This window comes from Arachis ipaensis, chromosome B5 (assembly GCF_059453495.1).
Source record: "Arachis ipaensis isolate K30076 ecotype BB chromosome B5, ASM5945349v1, whole genome shotgun sequence".
In the NCBI taxonomy this organism is placed as follows: Eukaryota; Viridiplantae; Streptophyta; class Magnoliopsida; order Fabales; family Fabaceae; genus Arachis; species Arachis ipaensis.
Genome location: NC_142440.1, coordinates 25,700,098 through 25,711,963, shown reverse-complemented (window position 1 = coordinate 25,711,963; position 11,866 = coordinate 25,700,098). Strand labels below are relative to the sequence as shown.

Sequence of the window (11,866 nt, the reverse complement as noted above, 5' to 3'; positions counted from 1 at the left end):
CTCGGACAGACGGCACCTCGACACCAAAGAGGTCGGGCGCTGTCATACTAAGGGATCTGGACCTCATGTTCAGGCCCAAATCAATGTTTCAAATAACCCTCGAAACATTGGCGCCGTTGTCGAGGACCTAGAATTCTCCCTCTGACAAATAGCGGACCATGAGCGCGAAGACGGCCACACGGCATCTAAATCTGAGCAAGAAGCTCAGCTAGAAGGTCAGGCCCCCGTGCTTCCTCCTTCACCACAACACCAAGGACCTCACGGGGAAAGGACCTCGGAAAATCCTCACCTAAGGAGGATCCATTCTAAAGTCCACCATCCCGAGGATGAGGACCGTCCTCATACAACCGAGATCCTAGACCTGGTTCATGGCCAGGGAGATCAACGGCAACAGCTTGAGCATGAGGCTGAACGACAACGGAAAGCAGAACGGGAGTTGCAAAGAGAGGTGAGACGACGAAAATAACTGGAAGACATGCTCCGGAAGCTAGAAGCAGATCTTCAGAAGGGGAATAATCGAACAGATCGGAAAGAAAACCCCCTAGGGGGAGAAGACCCATTCACAGAAGAGATCATGAGGGATAAAGTTCCCAAGAATTTCAAATCGTCCGATATGGACCTCTATGACGGCACATCTGATCCAAGCCACCACCTCAGCAACTTTAAAAGCAGAATGTACTTGACCGACGCCTCAGACGCCACCCGTTGTAAAGCCTTCCCGACTACTCTGACGAAGGTGGTCATGAAGTGGTTTGATAACTTACCACCCAGGTCAATAACCAGCTTCGACGATCATGCTAGAAAATTCTTAACCAGGTTCTCTATCCAAAAGGATAAAACCAAGCACGCTCCATGCTTGTTGGGAGTGAAGCAACTATATTGAAAGGTTCAACAAAGCCTGCCTGGAAATTCAAAATTTGCCCACTGAAGCCGTGATCATGGGCTTAATCAATTGTCTCAAAGAGAGACCTTTCTCCCAGTCAATATCCAAACGATACCCGACTTCTTTAAACGAGATCCAAGAAAGGGAAGAGAAATATATCAACATGGAGAAAAATTTTCGGCTCAGAGAACCTTGTTCTTATTATCCTCGGAAAAAAGAAAAGGAGCCCAAGAAGAAGGAGGAGCAAAATATAGAGAAGCCCCGAAAGTACCACAACTACACTCCTCTAAGGGTTTTTCTGGTGGATGTTTACTAAGAGAAATGCCACACAGAGAAACTTCCGCCCCCTCGTCTGATTAACCACAAGAAAGCTGGAAGTCGGAAAGAATATTGCGAGTATCATAAGATGTACGGACATTCCACCAATGAATGTTACGGCTTGAAGAATTTCATAGATAAATTGGCCAGAGAAGGCCGACTTGACAGATATTTAGCTGACAGATCAGACGACTCGAGGAAAAGAAGACAGGACGAAGAAGGGGGACGACCAGAACGCCCTCCTCACATCCCAAAGTGACATATACATATTATCAATGGTGGGTTTGCAGGAGGAGAAATATCAAAATCCTCACGGAAAAGACACCTCAAGGAGGTATACCAAGTGAGGGAAGACAGTCAATTGACCGACCTATCCACTATCTCATTCACTAAAGAATATGCTCAAGGAATATTACCCTGGCATGATGACCCATCAGTGGTGATAACTATGATCCTGGAAAACGCTAACCTCCACAGAACCTTGATAGACCAAGGTAGCTCTACTAATATTTTGCTTAAACCCGCCTTTAATAAGCCCGGGTTAGAAGAAAAAGATCTAAAGGCATATCCCGACAGCCTCTTCGGACTGGGAGATATCCCAATCCGACCTCTTGGTTATATCTCATTGTACACCACTTTCGGAAAAGGTACTAGATCAAAGATACTAAGCATCGACTACATTGTAGTCGATGTAAACTCGGCCTACAATGCCTTAATAGGCCGGACTACCCTAAACTGACTTGTGACTGTTGCCTCTACTCCTCATCTCTGCATGAAGTTTTCCACAGCAGAAGGGATCGGCACTATAAAAGGGGACCAAAAGTTAGTACGAAAATGTTACAATGAGTGCCTTAGTTTGAAAGGCAATCCAGGAGGCAAAGAGGTCAACACCATCGAGTTAGGAGGGGTCCGGACTCGTGAAGAATTGCGCCCCCAACCTAAGGGCAAAATAGAAGAAGTACAAATTGGAAACCATCCTGACAAGACAACGAGCATAGGGGCAAACCTAGAAGGAAGCCTAAAGAAACAGCTCGTGCACCTGTTAAGGAAAAACTCCGATCTCTTCGCCTGAAAAGCTTCCCACATGTCCGGCATAAATCCCGATCTGATGTCCCATAAACTTGCAGTATACCCAGGTTCCTGACCTGTTCAGTAAAAACGCAGGAAGCTCGGACCAGAACCGACATAAGTCATAGAAAAGCAAGACAAGCCTTACTGGAGGCAGGGTTTATAAGGGAGGTAAAATATCCACTATGGTTAGCTAACGAAGTGTTGGTGAAAAAACAAAATCGGAAAGTGGAGAATGTGTGTCCATTATACCGATCACAATAAAGCCTGCCCTAAAGACCCTTATCCACTCCCCAGTATTAATGCTCTGGTCGACTCAGCATCAGGCTATAGATACTTGTCCTTTATGGATGCCTACTCGGGATATAATCAAATTATGATGTATAAGCCAGATCAAGAGAAGACTTCGTTCATAACTCCAAAAGCTAACTATTGCTATGTAGTAATGCCTTTTGGATTAAAGAACGCATGGGCTACATACCAATGGTTAATAAACAAAGTGTTTTCCACTCACATAGGAAAACTCATGGAGGTATACGTGGACGACATACTTGTTAAGACCAAAGAGGAGGAGACACTTTTGTCTGACCTCTCTGAGGTATTCTCTACTATAAGGAAGCATGAAATGAGGTTAAATCCCTCAAAATACACATTTGCAGTAGAAGCTAGGAAGTTCCTAGGGTTCATGTTAACCCAAAGAGGCATAGAAGCAAATCCAAAAAAATGTCAAGCTATATTCAACATGAAGAGTCCGACTTGTGTCAAAGAGATCTAACAACTAAATGGAATGTTGGCAGCTCTATCCAGATTCTTAGCCGGGTTAGTCCGGAAATCACTTCCCCTTTACTCAATCTTGAGGAAAGGGAAGCAATTCGAATGGACCCCAAAATGTGAACAAGCCTTCCAAGACTTTAAAGCATTCTTGGGACAACCACCCATACTCAGCCGACCTAATAAAGGGGAAGAGCTCGTGTTGTACTTAGCAGTGGGAAGCCGAGCTATAGCTTCAACCCTGGTCCGAGAAGATAAAAAGGGACAACAGCCTATCTATTTCATCAGCAAAGCCCTACAAGGGGGCAGAGTTGAACTACCAAAAGATAGAAAAGTTTGCTTATGCCTTTATTCTCACATCTCGAAGCCTTCGACCTTACTTTCAGGCTTATACCATCAAAGTCCGCACCAACCAACGAATGAAACACATTCTACAAAAAATGGACTTGGCTGGAAGAATGCTACAATGGGCGGTGGAACTTACCGAGTTCGATCTAAGGTACAAAGCTCAGACAACCATTAAATTGCAATACCTTGCTGACTTTTATCGCTGAATATATGGAAAGCCCAAGAAAATCAGTTATATGGAGTTTGTATGTAGATGGGTCATCAAATAAAGCTGGAAGTGGAGCTGGTGTTATTCTTGAAAGCGACCAAGGAACTTAGATAGATCTATCCTTAAGGTTCGAGTTTCCCACTTCCAACAATAATCAAGCAGAGTATGAAGCCCTATTAGCTAGCTTAAAGCTGGCTAAAGAAGTGGAGGCAGAAAAAGTAGTGGTGTTCAGTGATTCGCAAGTAATAACTTCGCAAATTAATGACACCTATAAAGCTAAAGACCCCACTATGAAGAAGTACTTGGATGAGACTCGAGAACAACTAACACACTTTTTGGAAAGTGAAGTCCGACATATAGCCCAAGAATCCAATGCCCGAGCTGAGGCCCTATTAAAATTAGCTAGTACAAAGCCAGGGAACAACAATAGAAGTCTCATCCAAGAGACTCTGCAACTGCCATCCATATCAAAGGAAGAGGAAGTACTGACCATATCAAATCAACATTTAGGGTGGATAGCTCCTATAGTCAACTACCTCAAATTCGACATACTCTCCAAGGACAAAAAGGAAGCCAGAAGGCTCGTAAAGGAGGCACAAACTTATACACTGGTCTATAATGTCTTATATAAAAGAGGGATCTCAACACTCTTCTTAAAATGCGTCCCGACCTCCAACACAAAGGAAGTCTTAGAAGACGTGCATAGTGGCATATGTGGAAACCACTTGGGAGCTTGGTCACTGGCAAAAAAAGTGATCCGAGCTGGCTTCTTCTGGCCGACCTTGTAGAGAGGCAGCCGAATTTGTTAAGGTATGTCCGCATTGCAAGAAACATGCTAATTTCTATGTGGTGTCTCTTGAAGATCTCATCATTGTTTCCTTACCATGGCATTCACAAAATGGGGCCTTGATCTACTTGAACCATTTCCACAAGCACCAGGCCAAGTCAAATACCTCATAGTAGGGATTGACTACTTCACTAAATGGATTGAGGTAGAATCTCTAGCAACAATTACTACTCAAAGAAGTCGGAAATTTTTGTATAAGAACATTGTCATGAGGTTTGGAGTCCCCCACTCCATCACCACGAACAATGGGACTCAATTTACTGACTCAACTTTCAGGAACTTGGTGGCCGACCTAAAAATAAAACACCAGTTCACATCAATAGAGCACCCCTAGGCTAATGGACAGGCTGAAGCTGCCAACAAAGTCATATTAGCCGGGCTAAAACGCCGACTACAAGACGCAAAATGGGCTTGGGCGGATGAGCTTCCTCAAGTCTTATGGGCATATCGGACCACTCCACATTTCACAACGGGAGAATCTCCCTTCCAACTTGCTTATAGAATGGAAGCAATGATCCCCATATAAGTAGTTGAAGAATCACCTAGAGTCATATTTTACAATGAAAGAAGTAACACCCAGGTACAAAAAGAAGAGCTCGACCTCCTCCATGGAGTCCGAGAAAGAGCTCGGATTAAGGAGGAAGCTCTGAAGCAAAGGATGGCTCTAAGATACAATCAAAAGGTGATTAAGAGGAACTTCAGTACCAATGACCTCATCCTGATCCGAAATGACATCGGAGTGCAAAAGTTGAGAGAAGGAAAGCTGGCTGCAAATTAGAAAGGACCTTACAAGATAGTAGAGGTCTTAGGTAAAAGTTACTACAAGGTGTCCGACCTCCAAGGGCGGAAGCTCCCAAGGTCCTAGCACGCTTGTAACCTAAAAAAATACTACAACTAAGTAGTAAATCTCATTTAATTGGTGCCCTCTTTTTCCCGATTTTCAAGGATTTTTTAATGATGCACCAGCATGAGGGCTAGGGATGTTCAAATTCCTAGTATGCTTTTGTAAAGGAATTTCTTAAATATCAATAAAAATTTTTAATCCATTTCTTTCTTTAAAAAAGTTTACTAAAGTTTTAGTTTCACTCAACTGTCATACTCAATCTTCTCAAAAAATGTTTCAATTCTACTATAAATTCAACTATTGATGTTCAATAAACCATAAACATACAAACAAGTGATTATTAACATTATCATATACCAAATTACAACATTATAAAAATACTGGTTGTCTTCCTCTCCACTACCTTAGTATTTTCAATAAAACAATTAGCAATCATAACTTACAAGATAAAAGGCACTACTTCTACCCATTTTACCTTAAGTTTTTCAAGAAAAAATCCTTTGCAAGCTTTAACTTTTATGTTGTATTTCATAGCTTTCTTCTGATTGTTTGAATATATTTTTGATATTAAGATAATTCAATTAACAAGAGAGTTAGCTACAACTCAATAATAATTAATTACATCAAATTAAACAAATTATTTAAACCTACGTCAAAATTTAAAATTGAAAACCTGAAAAAATTAAGTATAAAAAATTTATAGAATAAAATCTGAAAAAAAAAACCTCGGTGAAAAGTAAAGTTAGTGAACTCAGCCACATTGCAAAAACAGAACCAAGAACACAATGATGGAGGAATTATGATAAGAGGAAGCAGAAGACGGCGATGTGACAGGAACTAAGTAGGTCTGGCAACGAGAATGCGAGGTGGTGAGAACATCTGAACCACGTACCACAGTCACTAAAAAAGGATCGGATAAGGTTAGAGTTCAAAATGGGGTTAAGCTTTTTTTATTTAAAATGAAGTAAAAACGGGGATGGAATAGGAAGAGGGATGAGGGCAACTTACTTGGATGAGGGAGGACAGACACAGGTCAGCGATTAAGGGAGCAACGACGATGGCAGCAATGGCAGGAGTGACAAAAATAGCAATGACAGAGCGACCTACACGTCGCAAAGAGCACCTAGCCGAGTTCACGCAGTCTTTGGACGCAGTTGATGGTGGCTGACGCTGGCGGAGGGACTGCCGAAGGTGGTTTGGGGGAAGAGAGAGAGAGAGAGAGAGGGAGAGAGAGAGAGAGAGAGAGAGAGAGAGAGAGAGAGAGAAGAAGAAGAAGAAGAAGAAGAAGAAGAAGAAGAAGGTTAGCGAGAGAGAGTAGTTCGAAAATTAAGGAGAGAGGGTTCATGGTTCGAACTTACGGCAAGATTACTGTCGGATTTACCGGTAGAAAAATTCGCTGGTAATGCTTTGAAAGTAACCAAACCGTAGCATTACCGTCTGATTCTGATTTTATTGTTCTTGTGCTTCTGATTCTGATTTCATTGTTCTTATGCTTCTATTCTGATTCTGTTTTTTTTTATTTTATTGTTGTTGTGCTTCTGATTTCATTGTTCTTATGATTTTTTGTGTTTTGATTCTTTGATATTTGAAATACAGATTTGTTTTTTTACTTCTGTTTATGCTTCTATTTTTGATTCTATTTTTACATTTATTATATTAGTTTTGCTTCTAATTTTATTGTTGTTGCTACTGATGCTGTGATGAAAAAAAAGAAAAGGAAGAAGAGATGCTGTTATAATGGAGAAAAAGAAAAAGAAGAATATAAATTAGATATTTTAGTGAAGAAAAAAAAGGATATTTTGTTTCGAAAGATGGTTTTAAAACTAAGTTAAATCTTAGGGATGATTTTGTGTGCAAAAAAAAGTTAGAGACGACAAAATTTTTCAACCTATATCTTATAGACCAAAATCATACTTAACCCTAACATATTTTATCTTATACTTTTAAATATTAATAACTACCTAATGATTAAAAATATTATATTCTAATAATCATTTAACAATCATCTTGTTATAATTATACAACTACTAAATAGTAAGGGGGAACGTAGTACATCACCTGGAGAACTCTTATTTCTTACGAAATGCAGAGGGGACATTTTTGTAATTAAAATAATCCAAGGAAAAGGAAAGACTATCCAATGCTTTGGCTTAATTTAATTTTTATAATAAGAAAAATTAATAAAAGGAAATAAAACACAATTAATATACAACAACTGAATATTCGTACTATTAATAAATTATTTATTTTAAAAATTTAAATAATAAAGAGAGACACGTAAATATTAATATTTCTAATATTTTTTTATGTAAAAGTATCTTTTACATTTGAATCGTGATTGTGCGTATATATGTCTTTTTTATTTTTTAAATTTATTTTATATTGAATTTCTTTCTTTTGAAAATAACGAATAAATATTCTTTTATCATAAAAAGTCTAAAAGTACCATCTTTATATAACGCGTACCAATTACCATACTTAAATATGTGATTTTTTTTTTATGATTTGTGATATATTGTTTACGTCCCTTGTATTATTGTGAAAATAAACCTACCATGTGCATACAAGTTTCCTCTCATATATCAAACGTCATATGATTTTTTATTTTAAACTTAAGATCAATAGAATAATTTTTTCCAATAATAATATGTATTGTTTTATATATATATATATATATATATATATACTTTTCTTGTATATTTTTCTCTGAGTTTGGTATATTGAAATAGTTAATAAGTCAATTGTTATCTCAATTATGGGAGTGATTGAAATAGCTCACAACTAGAAAATGGATTAATACAGACAGATTTACAGACAGATTTAGTCTTTATTACAGACGGATTTTTGGTTACCGACGGATTTTGTCCCTCTGTAAAAGCCCCGTCGGAAATTATTTACCGACGGATTTTTTTTCCATCAGAAAATTACAGACGGATTTTTACCAGTTACTGACGGATTTTCCCTCTGTAAATTTTCTACCCATTTCCCAAAGGCGACGCACTTTCAAACGGATTTTCCGTCTATAATTACAGACGGATTTTCAGACGGATTTTCCGTCTGTAATTACAGACGGATTTTTCGTCTGTAATTACAGACGAATTTTCCGACGGATTTTCCGTCTGTAATTTGAACTTTGGAAAATTATCTTACACTCTAATTATAGACAGAAAATCCGTCTGTAAATCCGTCGGTAAGGTAAAATAGAATTTTTTTTATTTTTCTAATTACGAAATAAACTTATTTTCATACAAAATAAATATAAATTTAATACAAATTTTTATCTAATTTATATTCGAATATTTATAATATTTCAAAAAATAAACAAATTCATCGTATTATCAAACTAAAAGAAAAGTACTATAAACAAGCAAGTCAATATAATTCAAAACATAAAATGTATTGATCATCAACTATAATTCCTAGTATATTGTTCAACCATACTAAAACTATCAGCTATAGTCTTTAGTGTCATCTTCATCCTCATCATCATCATAGCCCTCATCCCAAGCGTGTATCTAACAACTTACTAATACGCTCATCTGTTTGTTGAGTAACACGCTGAAAAAGCTCTTCATTGAGATTATGAATCTGTTCTCGCAAATCAAGAACAGAATTTTGATTTCTTGGTGCTCTTCCAGATACAGAATTGGCAGAAGTGGTTCCAGACTTGATAGAGCTAGAAAAGAATGACCCTTTTCCAGCAGGGATGGATCCAGACAACATATTGTTCTGAAGTGACCTGTGATAAACCACAGAAGCCAAACATCAAACTAATCTGCAAAGAATTGCATTCGTATAAGTGTCTCACTAGAGTTTATATCGCCACTCGCTTCTCCTAAACAGTTTTTATTCAAGAAATCCAAGATGGTGTTATGTAATAATCACATATAATAGGTTGACGAGTATCTTCTTACAGTTCCTGAAGAAGAGGCAGGTTTGAGAAGTTTCGAGGAATAGATCCATTGAGATTGTTATTGGCCAGATTGCTGCAACAGCAAGAGCATTACTACATCAGACTCATGTTGATCATCGCTAGCATGAAAATAAACGAACATTGTTATATATACAAAATATATAAATAAAATTGGCTATATATTGTCTGAAAGTTTATTTGTTGGCAAGTGTCCTGTAAGATGATTCCAGCTAAGATCTCTACAACATGAACCAACAACCACAAATTAGAGGGTAGCCATAAAAAGGAGAAGAAAATTATTTCAATGTCACTAGTCACAATGCAAAATCACCAGAGATAGCTAAACATACAAATAGCTAAGATTTGCTATTGGGCTGAAATCAGGAACAGTTCCTTGTAGATTGCAGTTTCTCAGACTCCTGCCAAGCAAAAGAGTAAACATTAGCCCTGAAAAATAAATAAAAAATAAAAATTGTTCTTATGTTCTTGAAGGTTAAGCTTGTGACTTAATATCCTGCTTGAGCTTGAGCTAGGAGCCCAAAGCATGTGATTTTTTACATACTTCCAAGTTCCAATCCATAACTTCACAAGTAAGCTCTTTGGCGATTAAGCATAAAGATTCAAAGACTCCCCATCTTTTACCACAAATTATATTTAAGAATGATACTATCAAAGGTAGGATATCAGACATTCGGATTGCATGGTTAAAATAATACTTACAGTTTTACAAGCCTGGATAAGTTTGCATAGGTAGAAGGAATTCCATTCCCACTGAAATTATTGTTATCAAGTTGGCTGCAAGGGAAATCAAATAAATGCATATTAACTTCTATAATACACAAAGATGAAAAAGTTGATAACTGCTTCAAATAAAAAAGAAAATATATGGAAGTAGGACATACAGTATTCGCAACCCTTGGAGCATGGAGTATTCTGGTGGAAGATAACCAGATAAGTTGTTGTTGTCCACAAGCCTTTAAAAGTCATTTCAACAAAACAGGCACAGTTAAAACTTGAAAACAATTAATCAGACCAGAAGGCATCTCAGGAAGCAAAATAAAGAGCTTAAATACTCACAGGTGGATAAGATTAGGCAGCTTCGAAAGTTCGGGTGGAAGTTGACCACTAAATGAGTTGTTGTTCATGTGGCTGCAGGGAATATGCAAACAAATCAGATAAGGTGATAAATAAGAAATCCAGCTTCAAGTTCAGTTGGTTGTGCATATGGGCCATCAGGATTCACTCACAGGTGTTTAACATTGGTCATGTTGGCAAATGACACTAGGATTGGACCCGACAATTGGTTTTCGTCGACTTGGAATCTGTTTAATTTTGTAAGGTTGCCCAGCTCATCCGGTAAGCTACCGGATAAATTATTTCCATTCAGAAGCCTGAAAGTACAAAGCATCATATATATATATATACACAATTTCAACCAACTCCATAAACCTTGCTTCTAAACTCAGCCAACTAGATTACTCCATACATGTCTATTTATAACAACATCAGGACCAGCAGAAGTCCAAATTTAATTCTGGTTATACACATAGGCAATCATGATTGATCTTTTGAAACAAATCTCAGACAATATCAACAAGGATGACAGATAGAACAACACCTTCTTTGAAAAAAGAGAACTTGATGAGGATCAATTATAATAATTTCATCTTCTTTGGTATAGGTTCTTACAAGAGTTTTAGTGTTGCAATATTCCCAATCTCCTTTGGTATTGTGCCTGGCAGCTTATTCCACATGAAATCCCTTCAATTCAAGCACAAAACAATAAAAGATATTAGCATGATATAACATAACGTATTACTAGAAAACCCCTCTAAAGCTTTTCCTTTCTTTTGCTTTCCAGAGAATAATTCATAAAATTTTAAGCATATAAGTAAAAATATTAAGCATCTGGATATACAAAACTGTATAATAACAAATTAACAAGCAAAAGCTATCAACAGTCTAAAAAATGACCTGGATTTCATAGACTATACACAATTTTGATAAGTCTCATGAACCATTTTCCTTCATGCATATGCATGCCCTTTTAATCAACTTGGATTCTATTTGCTAAGTTCTACCTAATTTAAAATTAAAATTATATCTGATACACTTCTATCTAACGTCATTGCTTGACCATTTGAAAAACTAGTGCCATACAAAAGATATTCTCGCTATGAAGCTGGCAATGCCGCTTCTTGGCACTACACTTGTAACTCTCTCTGTGGTGTTCATGGCTGGTATCTACACAATTATAAGCAAACTTACCTGGCTGGCCACATTTTCTTCTATATGCTCTCTTTGCTCCTCTCATCTTCTGCATCCAAATTCTCACGCTACATTTTCTACTACCCCTTTATCTTTTTAGAATCACTAGCTGAGAAGGAACCAGAGGAGCAAAAGAATTATAACTTGGTGCAAGCGATGGGCAACAAATTGGAGAAAGTAAAAAAAGAACGATAGATAAACTGATAATCTAAATAAAAAACGCAAATACCAAATTTTGAAAAATTGAATTCATTTATAATTTCACAGGGGCAAGACAAGTAGGATATGAATTCAGATATTTTGTGTCACAATCCGTAGAGCTATAACCTGATCTTAATGATTGATAGCAAACTGCGATACTTAAGCCTGCAGTGGTTATATAATTGCTACCCTAAAGA

At 37.6% G+C, this 11,866-nt stretch overlaps 1 protein-coding gene across 1 annotated transcript; it reads right to left on the bottom strand.

Annotated features, from left to right (window-relative positions):
- Nucleotides 1–9,375: 9,375 nt before the first annotated feature.
- Nucleotides 9,376–11,482, bottom strand: LOC148563648 (uncharacterized). Its single transcript, XM_088489069.1, has 8 exons — nt 11,469–11,482; nt 10,890–10,961; nt 10,448–10,591; nt 10,278–10,349; nt 10,103–10,174; nt 9,921–9,995; nt 9,551–9,619; nt 9,376–9,439 (listed from the first exon to the last, which is right to left on the bottom strand). Exons 1-8 carry the CDS (start codon nt 11,480–11,482, stop codon nt 9,376–9,378), a joined length of 582 nt encoding a protein of 193 aa, XP_088345195.1.
- Between the last annotated feature and the right edge of the window lie 384 nt (nt 11,483–11,866).